General features: G+C 38.4%; 3 protein-coding genes across 10 annotated transcripts in view; all 3 read right to left on the reverse strand.

The window, feature by feature from the left end:
- huwe1 (HECT, UBA and WWE domain containing E3 ubiquitin protein ligase 1) overlaps window positions 1-3107 on the reverse strand; it is a 53664-nt gene extending 50557 nt beyond the window's left edge. For both annotated transcript variants that reach the window (XM_080899230.1, XM_080899231.1), the window contains exons 1-2: window positions 3053-3107; window positions 1067-1136 (exon numbers count right to left, since the gene is read on the reverse strand). The gene's annotated coding sequence lies outside the window, so the exon portion shown is untranslated. The remainder of the gene's footprint in view (window positions 1-1066; window positions 1137-3052) is intronic.
- A 628-nt stretch (window positions 3108-3735) lies between these two features.
- On the reverse strand, window positions 3736-17849 carry phf8 (PHD finger protein 8). Its single transcript, XM_080898537.1, has 22 exons — window positions 17546-17849; window positions 16688-16972; window positions 16464-16549; window positions 16233-16359; window positions 12988-13148; window positions 12737-12878; window positions 12447-12633; window positions 12175-12337; window positions 11531-11618; window positions 11134-11240; window positions 10936-11027; window positions 9777-9866; window positions 9388-9669; window positions 9197-9279; window positions 8937-9106; window positions 7221-7306; window positions 6831-6952; window positions 6237-6568; window positions 6057-6152; window positions 5866-5975; window positions 5421-5781; window positions 3736-5323 (listed from the first exon to the last, which is right to left on the reverse strand). Exons 2-22 carry the CDS (start codon window positions 16783-16785, stop codon window positions 5235-5237), a joined length of 3072 nt encoding a protein of 1023 aa, XP_080754663.1. The 5' UTR covers window positions 16786-16972; window positions 17546-17849; the 3' UTR covers window positions 3736-5234.
- A 1405-nt stretch (window positions 17850-19254) lies between these two features.
- The window catches only part of wnk3 (WNK lysine deficient protein kinase 3), a 39499-nt gene continuing 36050 nt past the window's right edge, over window positions 19255-22703 (reverse strand). For 4 of the 7 annotated variants that reach the window (XM_080898435.1, XM_080898434.1, XM_080898432.1 and 1 more), the window contains exon 25: window positions 19255-22477. In XM_080898435.1, coding sequence (XP_080754561.1) covers window positions 21929-22477 — 549 coding nt within the window. In that variant the 3' untranslated portion in view covers window positions 19255-21928. The remainder of the gene's footprint in view (window positions 22478-22703) is intronic. The other 3 variants (XM_080898436.1, XM_080898438.1, XM_080898437.1) reach the window with 3 other exon arrangements.

The following is a 22703-nucleotide window of genomic DNA, read 5'->3' on the forward strand; positions in this document are numbered from 1 at the left end:
ATATGCCTAATTCAACAAAATTCAGTGTCATTAAAAAAAAGAAGAAGAAAGGGGGGGGAAAGGGAAGCATTGTTTTCTTTTGGCACTATATTTGTTTACCAAATTAATCTGAATTATTCATGCATTATTTATTGATAGGCAAATTCAAATTACACAAAATGAGTGGGGACTAAATTAAACCCCTGCCATATCTAGGCATTATCTTAAGGGATGTTTTTGTTTTAAATATTTTATTGCAATATCAGTGGATATTTTACTGACATTGGTTGTATATTGGTGATTATTTAAAATAGTATTTACAGGGTTTTTTTTAAATTATAAATATGGATGTCTGCCAATATTGATTACAGCACGGACATAAAACCAAAAAGTTTCCAAAAGCTCCACACACCCTGTGAGAGGTTATGGTTTTTCCCTAAATTAATATTTGGGTATGATGAGCAGCACAAACACTGTCACTGAGCCCAGTTGTTCAGAGCTGAACAATGGCTGAAAAATAGAAATCACAGTAAATCTCACCAAGACTATCTGGTTAGACAGATATAACCACATGGAACCAGAAAAGAAGGTCACATTTTCTTATTTAGGAATTTCAATAACTTCTGCTAGTTTGAGTTGTGGAAAAATATTTCAAATACACCAAAGTGTTTACTGTCAGAAATACCTTGCTCCTCTTCTTCTTATTGCAAACTAGAATGTGCCAAAACTCTGCCAATGGCTATAGGGGGTGTTTTGTTTTTGACATTTAGTGCTTTTTGTGCCATATGATGACAAAGAAATCATTATTTTTTTTAAAAATACTGAACTGTTTTTATGTCGTTCAGCCCTTCAAACTACCAAAGCATTTAGCCCGTGGAAATCTCCTCTAACACAACAGATAAACATCAACCACTGCCATCTCTGAATACCATCTTATTTGCCAATAGGCGATGCAAAAATCGACTGATACAGATATTAAGTTGTTACATCAATTTATCCCTGCAGGTATATTCTTCATGTATAGTGTGCATTACCAGCTCAGTTCAGTCAAAGCAGAAAAAAAGAAAGGGGGGGAGGCAGTACTCACCAGAATCTGATCTGGTTCAGTGGTTCCACCTTTCTCATCCTTGATTTACTACGCTGTTTCTTTACACAATCTGAAAACATATGACAAACAATGAAATTAGTTTTGAATGAAGAAAAGAAAATGGAACTGCTTGGACACTTGAAACACCATCTCTATTTCTCCAAACGTCCGTCATGTCAGTGTTTCAGGAAGAATTCCATTAAAACTGAAAGATTTTCTACTTTGTAAAATTAAATATAGTTAAACACTTATTTCTGTTTCACTGTACCTCCAGTTTTCTAACTTTGGGGCCTTAACAGTTTCCTTTTAGACACAGGTTTCAGGATGTATGTGGTTTTGCACATGTGAATGACATTTCTAACTTATCTGTATCTTCCTTAAGTCATTATTTTTAAACAAACTGAATTCTTTGATATCTTGTTACTAATTGGACAGTGTGCATAACTGCTATGGGAGTTATTTTTTCTGTAAACATGGACAACAATCAACAGATCCTTACTGTTTAAAATTTTCTCAAGTTCAACTTATTTGTCTGCCATTAAACTACACTGTTCAGCACAGACTTGCTGTTGATGTGCATGCCTTATTTATGCCAACCAAACAGAACTTTATTTATGAAAAATCCATGAGAGAGAGTAGTAGTCCGCATAAAACAATTTCCATTTCGGCAATCTCTCTCATTAAATCATATGGTACTTTAATATCACAACCTCCATATCACTGAACAGAATTACCCTAATTACCCAGATTTTAAAGTACATTAAAATATTTGCAGAAAAACTTGTCACATCTCCACTTTCAAACTGTTTTATACTTTAATAAGCTGATCACCTTTAATGAGCGAGCTGAGGCCTGGCATTAATGAATTATCCCGGCAATAGTTTGATTCAATAATAAAGAATACAAAAACCCATGAGGCACTCAGGGGAGATTTAAGCCAATGACGGAGAAGTGGTCTACTTCTTTGTCATACCATCACAATTAACAGCGATTAAGAGTATGATGAGATGGTGAAGGGAATCTGACAGGTAACAAATATTCACATTTCAGCAGCTCGGTATGTTTTCACCAAGTGGTTTCACCGCTTGATCTCAAGACTTGTATATGTAAATGAGACAGTGAGACTCACCGGCATCACATTTATAAATAAAGGATAAATAAAATTTGCAAATGTAGCCGAGTGCAATATTTTCTTTGACGAAATCATGCTGATTCTACCGATGAACGCACATTTAATCTAAAACCAACCTGCAGCATTTATAGCTGCTGACATTATGGAATGTTGAAGTCATCATCCGAAACACAAAGTGAAGTAAAGGCTATTATTACTCCCAAGTTAACTGAGTTAGCTCCAAGTTGAAAGCGTGTTCATTCAGCTCCTATCCCATTGTTTCTAAGTGTTGTTTAAGTAGCTTGCTACGCAGTTAAAGATCAGTCAGTAGTGGCGCTAACGTAGACAAAGTTAACAGCTAGTCATCTGATGTTAGCTAGGTTTACTAGCACTTTTGGCTAACATTTGCTACTTCGGCTTTAATTCAGCTTTGACGGCTAACGTTAGCACATCACGAAAAGTCAATCTGCAACACACACTTTGACTCAAGTTGTCTTCATTCCCGCCAAGAGAACAAGCCGCAACAGAGGGAGAAAACTGGCTTTGAATTACTTGCACAGAGGTGCAAATACCCACACACAGTGAACATGACTCTGCGTGTTAAGTGTGCGGCTTCTGTGTTAGAGGGTTTCGCGCGAGCTAATCGGCTAGCCGTTAGGGCTCCGAGTCCGCACAATGCTCTATCCATGGGATCACGGCTAAATTAAAAATGGCGGTTTACACTGCAAAAGACGCATACATTACCATTAAAAATACACTATTTTGGTGGCTCGGATCCCGTGACGAGAAGCAATCAGCAATTTACGGACGATAGACGTCCATCACCGCTTTGCTAAACCCTGTGTCAACACTTTAGAATAAGTCTTTCTGCCTACCTCGAATGCGTGTTACATTTGCTTCTCCATCTTGCACTAACGAGTGGTATGGCAGTTTAGTTCTCGCGAGAATACCTGCTGTTGCGTTTACACAGGGCACTCCCTTGTAATTGCTATTAAAAAACCACACAAAACAAAAACAAATGCTAAGGCATTTCAGATTGGAAGTAAATGGCATTTCCAGTCTCGACTTTTTAATTAAATGTGCAAACGAAAGCACACAGCAAAAGTCTCCAGGCTTTCTGAAAAATATAGTTTAATATCAAAGTGCATTCAAACTTACTGACATTTGTGGAAAAAAGACTGGACATTGTATTAACAAATGTATTCAACCCTAAAATTAAACTGTGGGATGTTAAGATGTTAAAATAATAATAGTACAGTAATTCATAGATCAAAAAAACCATGAGAAAATATGTTTACACCCTTTATTAAAAATACCCAAGTAGGTTGCTAATCTCTACAATTAATGAAACTGTACTTTTATTGGAAAAAAATCATTAAGTGTAGATGTTTTTAATACAACACAACATTCCTTGTTTGTGTATTCAAAAATGTTCCTAAATGACACCTTCATGAATGCACTGACACCTTGGTTCTCCAGCAGACATGAGAAATCAGAAGACCCACCGGTAGTGCTTTTGGTGATTCAGCAATCATCAAATAAACTCAAAGAAAAAAAGAAATTTTGCCCAAGGTATATTTTATCATTTCCAGGTCGTATTTAAAACACATCATGTTTAAAATGCACAGTTCACACCAACACAAGAGTGAAAATCAACAATAATTAATATAAAACTAAATGGATGAAATTTAACAAGGGCATTTTCCAGCACGCTTCCAATAACACTAACAAGACAACATGGACTTAGCATGAGAGTTACTGCATACAAATATAAAAAAGAACTATTTCAGATATTTCCCAAATACATGTATAATGTATAATGTACAAGTCATGTTACGAAAGATCTGAAAGTTTTTGAACTATAAAAGAATTTAAATTACAACATATATTTACATATCAACTCATGTCCTGCACCTTCACAAAGTTAAATCTACATCTCTGCCAACACTTTAGGACTAGTACATTCTGTGATACAAAAACACATTTCTATTTCTGACCCAAGAGTCCTGCTAACATCCGGGGCGCAATTTACGGCAACATGCAGGAACCATTTTTTTTTTTGTTTGTTTGTTTGTTTGTTTTTAAGTCTAAAATTGTTCTGCATTTAAGCAGCTATATTAATTACAAATATTACAAGTATTTACAGTGACAACAAAGCAATGGCTACAGTTTTTGTACAAGCATAAAGTGGTTGAAAATACTTGACGTGGGGACCAGAAGATGAGATTGTAAAAACATACAACATTAAAACAGGATAAGAGATGGCAAAAGTTCTGCCCTGTTAAATAAATATGAAAAGAATAAATAGAATAATGGTGGTAAGTCCTGGCATTAGTCTAGCACGTCAGCTGTCATAGGTAGAGCTACAATATATGGAGATCTATTTTCTATACAAACATCAGGGGCAAATTTCTCAAAAAGAATTAATACATGTCGCATATTATATGCACACACTTGAGTTTTGTACAACCTCTATTGTAATAAAAATTAGGTAAAAAGGAAACTAAACAAAAATAATACTACAACTCTGTCAGTATTTGCACCAATGGATCTTCTGCATGGGAAAGGGGCCTATACAAATATCACATTAACTGTTTTCTTTCCCTTTAAAAAAAGAAAAAAAAAATGTATGATGATAGTACAAACATAAATACAACCTCTAAAATGGCCTAAACAAAAGAAACCATTTGCCTTTGTCAATTACCACGTTAAATCAATATCCACCTGACATTCTGAAATTCAAATGTGACGTCAAATAGGTGGTAATTAACAGTTAATTACCACGTTAAGTGCTTGTCCAGCATATTACAGTGATTCACTTAAAGCCACACATGTGCTTCTGAAAATACCTTTATGCAGATGAGGGTGAGCAGAACTGGGCAGAGTAACTGGTGTAGGGCAAGAATTTTTTTTGTGAGGTTCGGCAACGAGTAAAAACAGTAAACAAATTTATCTGGAATAAAAAATATAGATTACTGTCTCTTTTTCCTTCAGACCTACTTCAGGTCTTTTCTTCATTCTCATTCTTCAAGTCTTCAGCCACATTTCCAACACCTCTCACAAGAGAAGTTTGCCATTGCGGTGAATTTTCAGGATTTTTCCAAGTCTCTGTTTTGCAGTCGCAAGTCCTTTCTTTGGACGTTTCCCTAAATCAAGGTATAAGGGAAACATTAAAAACAAATAAACTTTATAAAATATGAAATCATGCTGTCAAAACTAAAGTTTACTCAAGTTTATGCTCACCTTGACCAACTCCTGTTGTGCCCTGACTGGATAAACCTGCAGGGGATGCACCGGAGTGAGAGCTGCTATTTTGTGGAGACAGGGAAGGTCTTCTTGATGTAAGAAATACACCCGGAGCCATGGCTCCACTGCCTCTAGGTCCTCCTGAGCCAAAAGGTCCTGGTCCTGCTGTATATTCATGGTCCAACAGACTAGCAGAGTAATAATCCACTCTTCTGTCTGGGCTGACGTCTGCTGCAGACTCTGGGGCAGGTGTTGGAGAGGGTGGGGCTGGCTCGGTCTGAACAGGAGGTGGAGTGATGACAGGAGCAGGGGGACGCTGCTTTTTCGTGTACTTCCTTTTAGCAGGCTTTTGCTGCTCCTGTTGCACAAACAACAAAGTTTTTCATCTTTTCCAAGGAATATTAGAAGACAAGATTTTTTTTATTAGTTCCCCCCCACTCACTTGTTGTGCCAGCTTGGCAGCAGCTGCAGCAAGGCCAGTTTCTACAGAGGCAACTCTAGCTCCCTCCCTGGCTGGACGATCCTGTTTGGGAAGGGTGGGCATCACCCTGGCTGTATATGAAAAGAAGTTATTGAGTGACTAAACATCAGAAAGCTAAAAAGAAATTTGATCGATCCTTCTGCTATGTTTACCTTTTGGACTCCATGGTGTGTCATCCCAGTTTTTCTTCCGCTTCATCTTAGTCTTGTTGGTGTGATCCTCCTCATCAGATTCCAAGGATGGGTAAACTTAAAAAAATAAATAATTAAAAAAAATTATCATAATTAAATTTTGGCTTGATCAGGAAAATTAATCAAAGTTGTACTGCTCACCATAGTCTGAATCTTTAAAACAAGTTCCCAGAGTCTCCTGTTCATCTGGACTTTCCTCGTCACTAAGGTGACGGGCTGGTCGTTTAATTGGACGTTTTCCAGGTCGCTGAATGACAGGTTTCTTCTCAGAATTTGCTGTCTTTTTGACCCCTCCTGTCACCCATACAGCCTTGCCGCCCTTTTCCTTGACGACCCCTAATCCTTCTGTCAGGCCTCCAGATATAGACAAAGGAGATGAAGAGGATGAGGAGGAGGATGACGAAGGGGGGTTGGCCATGGAGAGCATCCCTTGAATGGCATCACGAGTGCTGGGAGAGGCTGGGGCTTCCTCACTGAGAAAAGTACACAGCCCATCACTAATCACCTCGCAATATAAAACTCTTACACAAAGTGGGACCCCAAACCCATTGCAAATTTGTAAAACAAAGGTTTTCAAGATTACTTCATCAACAATATGAGTCATTTTCACCCGCCTCCACTCTTGACAAAGGTATACAAAGTTTTCTGGGTGTTTCAGCTGCACAGCTTCACACAGTACCATTTTATTATGATTATTTATAAGTACCAACACACAGATGATCCAGGCAATCTTACCCGATTGCTGTAGAGTCCAAGCCTGCCACTTGCTTGCTAGCCTTCAGTAAGTCCAGAATGCCCCCTGCACCACCCTTCACTCCATGAGCAGCCAGTGCCTCTTCATCAGTGGTGTAGTCCTCCTGAAGCCACATCAATTGTTTAAAAACTGAACATCAAGTTCTTGTCAACACTCCATGGCTTGTCTTATGAAATAAAGCTTTTGTTTGCTCAGCAGGGGATAACAAAATCAATATAAGCGATTTATGATTTATGAAACATTAATTATAGTGTAGTGAATAGTTTCTTTAAATCTTTGGGACTGACCTTTTCTGACTGTTTTAAGTAAAGAACACATTTGAATTGGAACTCAAAGACCTGAAAGGATGGCCGTTTCAATAATAATCTCACCTCAATGTCAAAGTCAACTTCTCCGGGCTCTCTGATGCGATTAGGGTCAGAGCAGGGTTTGGCTCTGGGCAGCTTTCTAGGAAGACCTGAAGGTACATTTTAACACTATTAAATTACAGCTTTGAAACTACTACTGAATTATATTAGAAACTAGAGCAGGGCGATATGGCCAAAAATATTTATCACGATATACATTTGAAAATTTGCGATAACGATATAACTGACGATATAATTGATGCGAGACAAAATACTCCACAACATTACTAGCGCAAAAAGACAACCTTCCATTAATTTTCACTTAAACAAGAAGCTGGTTTTTATGTACATTAAAGCTTTATAAAAATGTAACAGTGCAAATGCAAATTCCTTGCTGAAAGTTTAACCAAAAGGCATTTCCAGTAGAAATGGGCTGACATATCCTGAGCATAACCATGTATAATATCCACTGAAGTTAAAAAGAGGTGCTTTGCAACATTAAACTGCAGTGTGCAGTACGCATTTTTTGGACCATAAGGCACATTGAGCTAAACAAAGCAGTTAGATAAATCAAACTTTATTAAACTCATTCTTCTTGCTTCCTCCACTTCTGTACCATTGATTCATTGATGTTGAATTCTCTGGCAGCTGCTCTATTCCCATGTTGTTGCAGTATATTAATGACTAGCCTTGTATTGTGGATGGATTATCTCAGTTGTTCTCCTGACTGACGTTTGGTCCGTTTACAGCATCCTGCCATGCGATTGCATTTGTCTCTAACCATGAAGAACCTTCACGTTAACTTTTATAAGTGGAAAAGTGTTAGTGTTCGTCCTCCAGCTTCACTGTTTATGTTATGCTAACATAGCTGTGTCGCTAGCGATCACGTAGCACATCATTATATACCAGCTAGCCCAACTTCAGTAACCCTACAAACGTCACTGCTGTTTAGTTTCCTGCCTTCATTTATGTTGGAAGTGATAGCAGAGCTGTACGTTTGAATTTTTTCAGAAATCTCTCAGTCAGAACATGCTATATCATGCTTAGGTAACTAGCGAAACTAGCGAGCTAACTTCCGCTAGCTTCCTGCTAACTTCTAACTCCGTTAAATGTAATAAATTTTGTTTTCATGGATGCCTGGAAGTTAAACTGAATTGTTACACCTGGTAAAGCAGCAATGCTGATCGTTTTATTAAAGATGAAAGAATTTAGACAGTTAACTCTCAGTGATGCTGCAGTGTTTGTTTGACCTGAAGGGTACTGAGTTTAGGACCCAGATTACTCCCAGATTTAAGAGCATCTTAGTCCGACAAATACGACAATAACGACGGCCGCTTGCATGTTCTGCAAAAAAATGTGCTTTGTTGTGTATCTGACGGACAAACACCAAACCAGTTCCACATCACTGAAGTTGCACCATTTTTACAAACCAATTCTGGTTCATCTGTTTCACTCAACAATCGGCCATGTGCGTATGAAAACAAAGGCACTGCGCATGCGCGTTTTACTCATATTCTATCGCGATATTTCATTTTCCTATCGTTGCCTAACATTATACCGGTATTACCGTGAACGGTATAATATGGCCCAGCCCTATTAGAAACCACATTTTGTTATTAGTCCCAGCATTCAAACAGCTTTACTTAAGTATGATTAAATTTTACTTGCAATAGATGAATAAATGAATGAACAGATTAAACACATGTATATATTTCATTCAAGAATGCATAATACACTTACCACTCAGCTTCTTCTTCTTACTCAGTCCAGCTGTCTTCCGTCGTGGAGGGGGGGTCTCATCAATCTGCAACTCATCCTCAGATTCCAAGTCGGACAGACTGGATCCCTCCGTCGCAAGATGTTTGTAGTTTCTAGCACTTCCTGCACCATTACTGCTGCCATCCTTCTTACTGAAGCCAGAAAAAACAGCAGGTAAACACATCGACCTGTAGTAAGATCACAGAACCAACAGGAACCCTTGAAATGGCTGTAAAGCTTACCCTTGAATTTTTCCATTGGTCAACACAAGTTTCAGTTTGCTTTTATTTATCTTCCCTTCAAACTCCTCTAATGGTAACTCCAACTGCAAAGAGAGATCATCACTATAAGGATATATGAAAATGAAACTTGTTCACTGAAAATGCTGGATAGGCATTCCCATTATCATCACAAACATCTGCAAACATCATACCTTGTTCTTGTGTTTTGACTTTCCAGGTTGAAATTTCTTGAGTGTATGTTTGGTGTGGATCTCAATCAGATCGAGTTCTCCTGCTTCTGCTTTAAGTAGTCCCTTTTGACTCTTCTTTTTGGTTCCTGGGGGCCCAACACCCCCTGTCATCTCCTTGGGCTTGGGCCCTTTCTTTTTTCCAGGGGGCCGTCCTGAATTCTGAGAGGTGGTGAGGGGAGCTTTGGAGAGTGGCGAACCAGGAAACTGAGGACCAGTGCGGCCAATGTTTTGCTGAAAGATATCCTGAAAAACAGATTATTTTTTAAAATCATTAAAACACAGAAAGAGTAAGAAAAACATTTAAACATTAACATTTGTAGAATGTAGAAGCTTTCAGTGATTTCATTTACCTCTACCAGACGAATCTCCTTGGCCAGGTCCTTCACCAGCGCCTGAGTATTGATGGTTTCTGGAATCTCCACTTCATGATCTGCTAAAGCCTGAGTGTAGGAGATAATCATCAATCATCTCCTTACAACATTTTCCAAAGCTACAAGTGATACTATGCTCTTTTTATGTTACTATGATTATTATTCTTATCATTATTTCACACATTACAAACTGTCACAATGGGGAAATGGCCATATATCATTTTACTGTAGAAATGTCACTACATCAGTTACACAAATGATGTTACAAGGAAAAGTTACAGGCTCAGAGCCTGAGGGCAATGCCATGATGGCTGCCGAGGGGTAAGATTAGTGTAATGACTTTGGTCATGCAGCAGTATTTCCTGTCAGTGATCGGTAACTTCCTGGAGTCTCTGCTGGTTGTCTGGCAAGTGCTCAGAACCAAGACATAATGGCAAATGGCCTGCATTTGTATAGCGCTTTTCTAGTCCATAGGACCCCAAAGCGCTTTACACTACATTCAGTCATCCACCCATTCACACACACATTCACACACTGGCAATAGCAAGCTACATTGTAGCCACAGCTGCCCTGGGGCGTACTGACAGAGGCGAGGCTGCCGGACACAGGCGCCACCGGGCCCTCTGACCACCACCAGTAGGCAAACAGACATAACAGACATAACACCGTGGCGAAGCCACAGGACGTCATTTCTACACTGATTAAACAAACAAGCTTCAGAGGTATAAGCAGTTTACGGCCATCTGACAGAGGCAGACATGAAAGTGGCTGATTTTCTCATTTAACTCTTTGCTAGGGAGCAAATAAAAACATCCCAAATTAGCAGTTTTCTTAACAGCATTGCTGCAATTTAATGTTTTGCTTCTAAACAAGAAAAATACCATGCAGTAACTTTTATGTAATCATTTATGACACTATAGATTTTACTGCATTAAAGTTAATGTATTAAAACAATTGTAGAGCTGTATTTCTGATCCAATCAGTAGCATTCTCTGGGCCAAAACAATAATAATTTAAAAAAAAAAAAAACTTCCCATATTTCAAAGTCAACTTTAGAAGGGAAATAAACCAAGCAATAAGAGAATCAGTAAAACCGGACTAAAATGGGACATTACATTGCAAATGTTTAAGGTTTTACCTCTTTGCGGGTCCAGCTGCGGAAGGCATTGTTTAGGGCCTTCGCCCCATGAACCAGGTAAGTGGCAGGATGCCTGCGATTTTCTCTCAAACCTGTCAGACCAAACACCACAAAGTTAGCAATACAACAATTATTAACAGCAAACACAGACCAGCCAAGTAGTTCAAATAAAAACATAATAAAAGCCAAAGCCCTTACCTCTGAAAGTATCGAGAAGGTGCTTTCCTACATACCAGCACACAGTCTCAAAGTTGGGAAATTTGAACAAGTCTGCTGTGCTTAGTCTCTTCTCTATTTCATATGCCCTAAACAATACCACATCACAAAAAGTTATTTATTGCCACCAGGTTAAAATACCTCTGCAGACAAGGAAAAAACAACAACAACAACAACAACAACCCACAAGTATAGTAATTTTAACCAAATACAGAACTTCAGGCTTGAGGAACAAGAAGTGAGGAACCACAACAATTAAGGGTGCAAGTTCCTTCGTCCGCCATGTCTAAACACTGACATTTCAACATTTCAGTCAAAAGGAATACAATTATGCTCAATTAAATATACTTGACATACATAAGTTTATCAAAACACTAACCGCAACTGCATGTCAATGTTGAGACTATGCAAGAAGTTTCCTCCAAAAGCCAGGCAGTCCACTGGAGTGAGCACAGCATGAATCCACCCTGGTTAAAAAATAAATAAATAAAAATCCACACTATAAGCAGATCATTTTTTCTCAGCTTTGGCTCGTCTCTCTAAAACAAGGCTTTTACACAACTGTGTATAAATATAAGAGTGTATAAATATAAAAATGTAACTTAGGCATTATGGTGCATACACAAAAACAGTGTTGTAAACACCATTGTAATCTTTACTGCTCACAAAACATTTTGTGGCATGTTATTGCTTTCATAATCTAAATCAAAGAGAAAGAATGCACACCAATCATCTTCTTCTTCACTGGTAACTTTTAAAAGCTGTTTGACCTCTGTTTGGATATTGAACTATAAGCTGAATTGTTGCAATATACTTGGTAGAAACAAGACTGCGCCACAGAAACATAGACAGTTTCTATTTTACTTATTTTCTACGGCTTTTTTGTGTTGTCATCATGTATGCCCATGTAGAAACCAGATGAAATGCCTGATGTTCATATTGTAGCTGAGTTAATGTAATTAGTTTGAGATATCTGACAAAACAAAACTCTGCTCTAACAAAAAGAATTACCCAAGTGCTTACCTGTTGGTATGAACAAGGTGTTTCCCTGTTTGACAGAACACTTATAGCACATGTCAACCTGGTCCCCAAAGAACATCTCATTCTGGTTAGATGATGAACTCCATCGCTCAAAAAGTGCCAGGTTGGCAGGGGTGGGGGAAATTAAATAGAAGATTTTCTCACCCTGAGTAAGCACAATAAGGGAAGCTTTAAAAAGATGCAAAACTATTCGTTTAAAACACAAACACAAAAAATGAATGTGAACAGAAACCTTTGAAACAATTAACACTTACCCTGAGGACATGGTACCATACTGAGGTGCCTCCAAAGTCAATATGGAAGTCTGTGTAGCTATCCTTCACTCCCATTAGGCAGTACTTTTGCACATTGGGACGCTCGAAAACAGACTCTTCAGGCCAGAGGTTTTCCACCCAGGAAAGTTTCCTCACAATCTTAGGCGTCTCCACCAGGTTTGACAGTCTAAGATAAATCCAAAACTTTTATTTAGTCTTCAAAACTCCACACCAGTAACGACAATGTGTTATTTAAACGTATATTTAGTAGAATGACTGTCTTTTCATACCTGGTCTCAGAGAACTCCAGGCTGATGACATTGAGGACCCTGTCTCTGTTGGGGCTGTTGTAGTGCTCAACAAAGTCGCCCAAACGCATCTTCAGATCACACTGGCGTGAAACATCAATTACATCAATCTGTTTATCCGAACCTGAATTTAACAAAATGCACAGGTTTCAGAAAACAAAGCAAACAAAAACGAATTTACTGATTACAAAAACACAACCTAACCATAATTTAAATTGTAACTGTAACTTTACCAATGTAGTGCTCCACATCACTGACGCCAAATGATGATGGAGGTAGGGTCATACCCAGGCCATCCCGCCGCAGAACCATGACAGGTACACTGAATGAATGCTCCTCCAGAAACTCAACTGTAAGTTGGGCCCCTGAAGGCTTTAGCAATATTTCATCCGCACTGTCACAGAAAAACAAAAAGTACGTTTTCACTCTGATCACAAGAAAAAAAACAAAAACAATAATAGGACAGAGTGATTTACAGTGTTATTACATTAAAGATCAAAAACCCAGGATGCTAACTAAAATAGTGACACATGGAGTAAGCAGTAAAAACTATAACACCAGTCTCCCTTACTAACACACACACATACACAGAGGACTAGCGACTGGCTGGCAACCTAAAGTCCTTGCAAAAACCAGCAACCACTAAATTCCTGAAATTATAATATTTATTCAGTCAGTAGTCGGTGTTGCTGGTTCACCAACCGGTTTCAAGACCAGTGTTAGATAATGTTAAGGTTCACAATTGAGGAGGGAGAGTACAAACCACCCATGGTCCAGGAGCTCTTGGTCAAACAATGATTTTAATGAACACACGTGTGGGAAGAACACTCTGTACGCCGACAGCAAGTGATCTCCGACTTACTAAAGCACAAACAATTATTTTATAACATCAGGGTTTGTTTACTGACGCCCCTTCATGCGTCACAGATACATTTTATACATAGATCAGATCAACACCACAATGACTTTTAACCCAGAAAATCATCTTCTATTTTCATGGCTGGTACTTTCCGTTCTTGTCTTAAAGTGAATTGTTCCTCTTTCTTGCCGAGACAACAAGGACGGTTCCTCTTTTACCGAGACACTTTTGCAGTTACAACCAGACATGACTAATCTCTCCTCTAAATAAATCTAACTCATGTGTGTGTATGTGTTGACCTCACATGCTCTTTCTCAATTCACCTGTTGCACTTTTGACCTTTCACTAGACCAGAAGCTCACTGAGACTATGTGTATGTCTTCTACTAAATAAATGTTTTAACCAAGAACCTCTACTAAAACCTTAATATAAAATGATCTGATATATAAGTGTTTTGTAAGCATGTATTGCAATTCCTTCTATGGCTCCAAGTCACTTGCACAATAGATTGTCCGGACATCGCGCCGAACAAAGCTTCCGACCCCCAATTAATTGACCGAGCTCCAACTCTTTAATAAGCACAGATATGCATTGTGTATAAAATAGTCATAACTGCTTAAGGCCTTCTTAAAGCTATCTGTTACATTGTTAAAGCCTCGTCTTAGCCTGCTGCTCAAAATAACTTCCACTTCTGCAAAACTCTCCAAGCCTGTTTCCTGTCCTGTTACTTTTAGCCTTTCTGAAAGACACACACTGTTCAACCCCTGAATGCAATATAAACTCCAGATTATATTATTAATGCAATGGTAATAATGATGATTATTTAACAATAGCAGTAAAATAATTTCCCTGCTCCACAATAAAGACTAGTAGAATGTAATGCAATCAACTTTAATAGCAATGTATTTGGGATGTTATCAACTAGTCAACCAGACAACTAACTGTCACTATAATCTATCTAATAGAGCAGGGCGATATGACCAAAAATATTAATCACGATATACATTTGAAAATTTGCCATAACGATATAACTGACGATATCATTGACAGAAGACAAAATACTTTACAACTCCACAACTTTATTAGTGCAAAAAAAAAAAAACATCAATGTATTTTCACTTAAACAAGCAGCTGTTTTTTATGTGCATTAAAGTTATATAAAATTGTAACAGTGCAAATTCCTCGCTGACAGTTTAACCAAAAGGCATTTCCAGTGGAAACTGGCCGACATATCCTCAGCATAACCATGTATAACATCCACAAAACTTAAAAAGAGGTTATATACACACAATACGGTAATATTATGTTTAAGCACAGTACGTATCACTCCGCAAGGCGCCTGCCTACGATAGCTGTAATGCACCGACAATCCATCAAGCGGTGCGGGTTTGTAGCTTAGCAAAGTCGTACTACAACATTTGACAGATTTTCGAGCGCCGTGTACATAAAATCGTTTCGAGGTCAGTAAACACAACCAGAGTTCATACATAAGGCACTCGGGATTATAAGGGGCACTGTCGATTTTCAGAAAAATCAAAGGATTGATTTTAAGTGTGCCGTATTTTCCAAAAAACACAGTAACAACGACGGCCTGCTAGCATGCTCTACCAAAAATAGTGCTTTGTTGTGTATCTGACGGACGAAAGCCAAACCAGTTCCACACCACTGAAGCTGCAGCATTTTTACAAACCAATTCTGGTTCGTCCGTTTCATTCAACGATCCGCTTTCGCCCTTCTCATTCTCTGTCGCCGCCATGCTTTTTCCGCAATGTGCGTATGAAAACAAAGGCACTACGCATGCGCATTTTACCCATATTCTATCGCAATATTTCATTTTTTATTATTGCCCAACATTATACCGGTATTACCGTGAACAGTATGATATGGCCCAGCCCTACTATCTAATTGTTTTACATTTTAAATGCTGGTAAATTGTTGTGTCCTAAATGTTATGCAGCCATCTGCCACCCGATGGAGCATCGTCATTAAACTGTTCATCTTTGCCTGATTTTTTTTGTCAACACTATTATTTCTAGTTATATAAAGGTGAGAATAAGCTGCAAAAATGAGCTTTCTCACAGGTGTGAAAAGGCTTTTCCTCAGCGATAAGGTGAGGAGTTCATTTGGGAGGGGCTAAGAGTAGAGCTGCTCCTCCTCCACATTGAAAGGAGCCAGTTAAGGCGAGCTTCTCTAGGGTAAGGTGTTCTGGCCGGCCATGTCCTACCGAGAGGAGGCCCCGGAGTAGACCTGGAACATGCTGGAGAGATTACATCTATTGGATGGCCAGGGAATTCATTATGCATGGCACAGTCTATCACACTTTTCAGTCGCTGTTTATTTGTTTTTCGAATGTTAATTTGTCACATTTTAATAAAACGTGAACATGTTTTGAAGTAACGTTTTCATATCATATTTAACATTGGTTTAAGTGTTTTTCTTCTTCTTGTGTGTTTGGAGTACTATGTGCAACATTTTTTTCTTTGTTTAGTTGACTAAGAAATTAGTTGCCAAGGTATTATAACAGCAATAGTACATTAAGTTCTTACAATGTGAAAAACACACTACAAACCATGATTTTCTTCAAACTTTTGTTTTAGCAGGATGGCAGGTGAGACTTACTTCGGGAAGGTTCGGCTCCGTAGCTCCCTAACAAACTGTGCGCTCCCTGTCTTAACAGGCTTACTTGGGTCTCTTCCTCCAGTGGCACCTCCATCTACTTGCTTATTGCCTCCCCGGCGTTTGCGCACTAAGAAAATGGAGAAAACAGTTTTCAACCTGTACATTTCTATGAAAAAGTCAACTAATAATAACACCAACCCTGAGAGTTTTACTTAAGAAATGATAACTTACTAACAGAAGGCCCATGAGTGACCTGACAGTTGGGGCAGTGGTACAGGTCAATCTCAGCCGCTTTGTCTTCCTCTACTCCAACACAGCTACAAAAAAGCATACTTATATCAAAACAAAGAATGGCTCCATTACCCAATATAGACACAGAAATTTTACAGTGAAGACAACAGATGTAACCACATCATAAATCTAATAAAGTGGGTCAAAGCAGGAAAACATCCTACCTTCCATGAAACCAGTCTTGACAAATGTCGCACTCTATCATGAAGCGTGTCACATCATATGGCAGACGACACAGACAATACACGGGCACTGATGCCATGTTCAGTGTGTTTGTGCAAGATATTTATGTAAAGTATTTTCAAATCTAATGGAAACGAGTGAGGAGAGACTAATTAATCAACAAAAGGAATTATTATTTATGTATTAATGGTAAGGCTGGTGAAATCTGTCACTTCACGTTCTGATTCTTCTACTTGATGCACATGTCCAGAGGTTTACTTGAAAACCTGTTAAAATAAAGGGAAAAAAAGAAAAACAAAACAAAACTTGTTAGCAGCTCACCATAATGACCCCACACTCGCTAGTAGAGAGCTGATTAGAGCAACATATAAATCCTGTTCCCGTCATAACGAATAAGTTTAGTCGTTTACTTGAATGATCAGCATTTTGTTTCGGTGGTACATGAATTAATGAGCATCGGTGCATATTGGTCAAATACTAATCTTTGCAGATAAGCTCAGACTCATCCCGGACGAAAATTCAAGATCGCTTCTGCTCAACAGCTGTTAACGCTAACGTTAGCTCCGTTTGTAAACACTCTATGCATAGTGAATGTTGTGCTGCTAGCTTTATCAACGCACTTATACATACAGCAAGTAGGCTAACGCTAACGTTAGCCGCGTTAGCAAGCGATGTAGTTAGAGAAGAAAATTATTTGCCAAGATGTTAACTTAAGCAAAAGTAGCTACGAAGCGTGAATGAACCCTTATATGTATCTGATGCAGCTAGTATATTTCAGCCAGGAAAACGTTGTTGCTGGTTAAGACGTTTGGATTTTTCTTTCCACGATAGCAACTCACCAAAATGTAGCTGCGGCTGGGCCAACTATTGAAAAGCCGTTGTAATCCCTACGCAAGCTCGGGGTTAGCTGCGGCCTTATTATGCAACGTAAATTATTACCAATTTGCTTCACCACATTTTTGCTTATCAACTTTGTAATGCCCAAATATAAAGGCCAGGTCCAGAAATTCACAATGGACCAGAAAATTGTAGCACGAAGCGACCTAAACTAACAAAACAACAACAAATAACATCGTATTTAACTGCATCGACGCCATTTCAAAGATAGTAACGTCAGACCGTTGTTCGTCGTTGTCTGCCGTGGCGGGGACAATAAAGTTGTAGACAGTCAAAAATTGAGTTGCGTTCAGGAAACTACGTTACGGTGCGGAAATTCAGTTCTATGCGTCAGGAGACGCTGCAAACATGTATTTTTTCCGTCATCTCATAGAAACAGAAATGTACTACATAATTATCAGCATGCGAGTACATACGATTTGTCAAATAACTGCACACCCTCATAACGTTTAATTGTAATTTTTTTAATCTCTTTTCCCTTCACACTTTATGTCAGTCAGAATACAAACTATAATTTGAAACGGATATTTCTTTTCAAGTAAAATAAATAATTATTGCCAACATTCAGTAACCTGATTTTATAATTTAAAAAGTTTGTATTTACGTCATTATTTTTCACGTTGTCATTTTATTGAACCTGTGTTAAGAAATGCAAACCACACATTAATTAAGAGTGCAACTGGTGGAGTGTCGTGATCAGGATTGTGATTCAAGTGTACATATATTTTATAATTCAATTATCTTTTTCTCTTTTTAATTTGCCTAAGGCCCTTCGTCACTTATGAAATTTATTTATAAAAAATGTTTTTATTCCCTGGCACTCTTTCTCACATCCTGGCATTATGATTAACAGCGATTCCAGGTCAGGAATGCACCGAAGGTCAAGTGGTGTTAGCTGCTGTGATCTGTGAGGCTCCTCTGGAGAATGGAGAAAAACGTCTGGCACTAACAGATATATATACACTGCCAGTCAGACTAGCAGTTTGGATACACCTTCTCATTTAATGTTTTTTCTAGATAAATAACGAAAACATCAAATACATGAAGCAAGACATATGGGAGATATGTAGCACAAAAAAATGATAAATAATTCTATTATGTTTTATATTTTAGATTCCTGAAATTAGCAAGTCTTCGCTTTGTTGACAGCCCTGCAAACCCTTGGCCTTCTCTGTCAGTGCGCCCCAGGGTGGCTGTGGCTACAATGTAGCTTGCCATCACCAGTGTGTGAATGGGTGTGTGGATGACTGGATATGTAAAGCGATTTGGGGTCCTTAGGGACTAGTAAAGCGCTATACAAATACAGGCCATTTACCATTTACCATTCTCTAAATGAGCTTCTCTAAGTGAGAGAATGTCAAGAGGGTGCAGTAATCAAAGGAAAGGGTGGCTATTTTGAAGAATCTAAAATATAAAACATGTTTTGACTTTTTACACTTTTTTGTTTACTAAATAATTCCATATCTGTTCATTCAGTTTTGAGGCCTTCAGTGGGAATCTACAATGTAAATAGTCATGAAATTAAAGAAAAAAACTTTTGATTGGCAATGTAGCCCAGGTTTTACTTGTTTTACAAATGATTATTGTGTTTTATCATCATAATAACACATATATATAGCATATATATGAACATCCCACGTGCCCAGTGAACTTACGGTACAAATAAACCTCCTATACACTGGTGTCATTTGATGTTTGACATCATTTATTTTGATTAGTTACAAAACATAAATAAAATCAACAGATGAATTAGTTAGAATTTACAGAGGCTAAATCACCCGCAACATACATTATTCCTTTAGTTTTCTTTTCTGCCCAAATGTACTTTTTAACCATGGTTCTCAATCGTGTCATTTTGGGAGCCCCCAGATTTTCTGTTTAATTTGTATTAATTTTATTTTAATTTCATTTAATGTGACCTAAAGCTCAGTGGGAAGGTGAGGTGTCATTACTTTATGTACCATCTGGGCTGCAGTGGTTCAAAACTAAAATATGATGGCAAAATAACCAAAAATGATCTGAATATGATCCGGAATGAGCTTCGCCTGTCAGAGTTAGAGCAAGACAGGGAGTCCCATGTAAACATGGATGAAAACCAGTTTTCTAGTTTCAAATAACCTCTGATTTGTAGCGGGGAGAACACAATTTTACAATTTGTACAACCTCATTCCAAAATACAAAAATAATCTTTGTCTTTTCGATAACATTTTGGTAACACTTCAAGGACAAAGTCAGCTTCTCTTCATGAGTCATAATCATTAAGCTGTAGCTTGTTAGATGCATGTTAGTATCAGACATGACAACACACACACCTTCACTAATAATGAACTACAGTACATCTCTGTGAAAATGTGGGTAGTCTTGAAAAGCAACACATACTGAGTACTGTAAATTTATATTCTAGATTATGCCGCTTCTGAACAACCATACCACTTGGCATGAACTATTCCTCTTAACCACTCGTGTTTCATGCCTTTGATTTACATTTAGCAGTCTTTGTCTGTTAAATCACATGTTTTCTGTGGCACACAATCTATTATTAATAAATCAGAAATACCGCTTTGACTACTGGCTATTTATTAGACCAAAAAAATGTATTAACACCTAACCATCGATGGTCTAATGTGTGTATGGCTGATAAGCTGTCAGAGTGTACAGTAATATATCTGCTGATGATATATTACTCTGAATGTCTTCAACTACAAAATGAGTTTAGAAATCAAGAAATGAAGGATGTTTGACTCGAGTAAACCTTTAGTTGTGTGCATAAAGCACAGTGGCCCACATTGCATCTTCTGATCGTTGAATTCAAACAGGCTATATTTAATAATTAAATTGCTCACAATTGAAACAAGGAATTTGTACAATGCCAAACAAAGCTGACACATGAGCATGTGAGGATCTCACATTGGTGTTGATCAAACTTAGAACTGGTGTATGACTGAAGCGCTCACTTGTTTTGTTTCTGTTGTTTTCCTTTTCTTCTTCTTCTTCTTCTTTTAGAAAGTAAGCCTAAAACATAGGCAGCGTAAACAATTCCACTTGACTACAGTGACATTTGAGAGGCTGCTTTGATGCATGAATTAATGCACTATACCAGGACTATTACAACACTTTGTCACACAGAAAAAAATAAACTCACACGCTCACAAAAATGCAGTATTTTTAGAAAAAGGCAATATGAGAATACCTTTATAATTTAGTTAATGATAACTTGGCAGTTTTTTCTTTTCCTTTTAAATCGTCCTCTTCAGCACTGGTATAGATGATATGCAGCAGAAATAAAGGAAAATGTCAAATGTGAAATCATATCATATTGAAAGCAAATGTATATGACTCGTTACCTCAGTGGGCTGCAAACAGTAACTGTGAGATTCATGAATATACAGCGAGTGCAAGCAGTTTGCACTAGGCAAGTCAAGCCAGCCATAAAATCATGCAGTCCTGGGTTGAATGCACCCAAATATTTACTGAACAGAGATGGCAGATTTGAATTTACCATCATATTATGGATTCATCTGGTCATATTAATTTTGTTACAAACATAAAACAATATAAAATCAAGCACATGCTGTACAGGTACACGACACCTCGACAGTGTGTTTGTTTGCACTGCAGTTAAATGGATAGCCGGATAAGTGCTGACCTCTGAAACATGCTGCTGTCAGTTTGGGGTTTTTTTTCTGATTGCCTTTGAAACACTTGATCTGTAGGCTTACAGTTTTAAAATATGATGAACAAAATCCCCTATGCATCAGGTATTAATCATTGTGCTTCTACAAAAATATTTTATGCCTTAAAGACAAATGAAAACAATACGTGCTGATCAATTTAGATGATCATTACTAATTGCACTTTTAAAAATTGATAGTCCTTTCACTGTAAGCATTGACAAATCCAAAGAAAAATGTCAACACCGTCAAATATTTTGTCCTTCTCGTCTCTGCTTAGGGAGATTTCAGGTCCCGCTGAGTTGGTTTGCAAACAAAAACGTTAATGTTATTTTGTGTCCAAAGACAGAAGTGATATGTACTCAAATAATCCACCCACACTCATAAATGCACACACTCATACATCAAAGACTTTATACAGCTCAATACTGATTCAGAAACCCCAGCCATGCTTCACATTACCCTCTGCCTGTACATGCTACAACCTATCACCTTTCTTTCACATTCATTTCCCATCACATCCACAAGTACACTAGAACCCATATGTCATTGCAGTCACAACTCTCGCACACGTACACAGAATTAACACTCTAAATGGATCTGCTTTACGTCCATCTCTTGGACCTTCATATTGGCCTCACACTTCACCTGGTTTCATTTCTGTCCCAGAGGAAGAGTAGAGGTGGGGGGTGTTTGGTGAATTTTGGCACTGGTAGGTAGAGCAGCAGTAGAGCACGATGAGGAACAGGTGGAAGAGGGTGAGGAACAGGAGCAAAATGCCCCACCAGCAGCAGCAGCGCTATCTGTGGGTGCAGCGGTACCACTACCAGGCAGCAAAGATGTAGCGGTGGACACTGGTGATGTGGGCATTTGGGAAGGCAGCAGCGGTTGGCTTTGAGGCTGGGCGATGGGTGGTGTCTGTGATAAAGACTGAGACTGCATGGGAGTTTGCATCAGGGGCTGTGGTATCTGCTGGCAGAGTTGGGACTGTGGATAGCTAATCTGCTGGAGGGGGAGAGACTGATGAAGGTGTAAACTTTGCTGCATCTGCGGGACTTGAGCCAAGTGTGTTTGTGGTGGAGGTCCTGGAGAGTGCAGGGTGGACAGGCTTCCTCCACCCGTGTAATGGGAAGAGGGTGCCACAGTCAAACTGGCAGGGGTTGTGGGCGCCTGTGCCACTGGAAACCAACCTGGGGGAGCCACCTGCACAAATATAGCAGTAAATACTTAGAGACTATGACTACAATAACAAAACAAACCTTTTGGTACTTTTGGCTCAAGAACTGTCTAAAACTCTTAAAGCTTTCTGACTTAGTTGTATCATCATCACCAAAAACCATGAAGAATTGTTTGGTAATTCAAAATCACACTCAAAAAAGATTTTTTTTCCTCTCATAAACAATAAGCCACAGTTTTCAGTAAAATGCAT

This window comes from Rhamphochromis sp. 'chilingali' (assembly GCF_963969265.1).
Source record: "Rhamphochromis sp. 'chilingali' genome assembly, chromosome: 12".
NCBI classification, from domain to species: domain Eukaryota; kingdom Metazoa; phylum Chordata; class Actinopteri; order Cichliformes; family Cichlidae; genus Rhamphochromis; species Rhamphochromis sp. 'chilingali'.

Excerpts from the sequence above, each read along its gene's own strand:
- phf8 (XM_080898537.1), bottom strand. The coding sequence starts at position 16,785 with ATGGCATCAGTGCCCGTGTATTGTCTGTGTCGTCTGCCATATGATGTG. Across the intron at positions 12,879-12,987 it reads TGATGTGGAGCACTACATTG|GTTCGGATAAACAGATTGAT; the intron begins GTAAAGTTACAG and ends TGTTAAATTCAG. Across the intron at positions 11,241-11,530 it reads AACATTGACATGCAGTTGCG|GGCATATGAAATAGAGAAGA; the intron begins GTTAGTGTTTTG and ends GGTATTGTTTAG.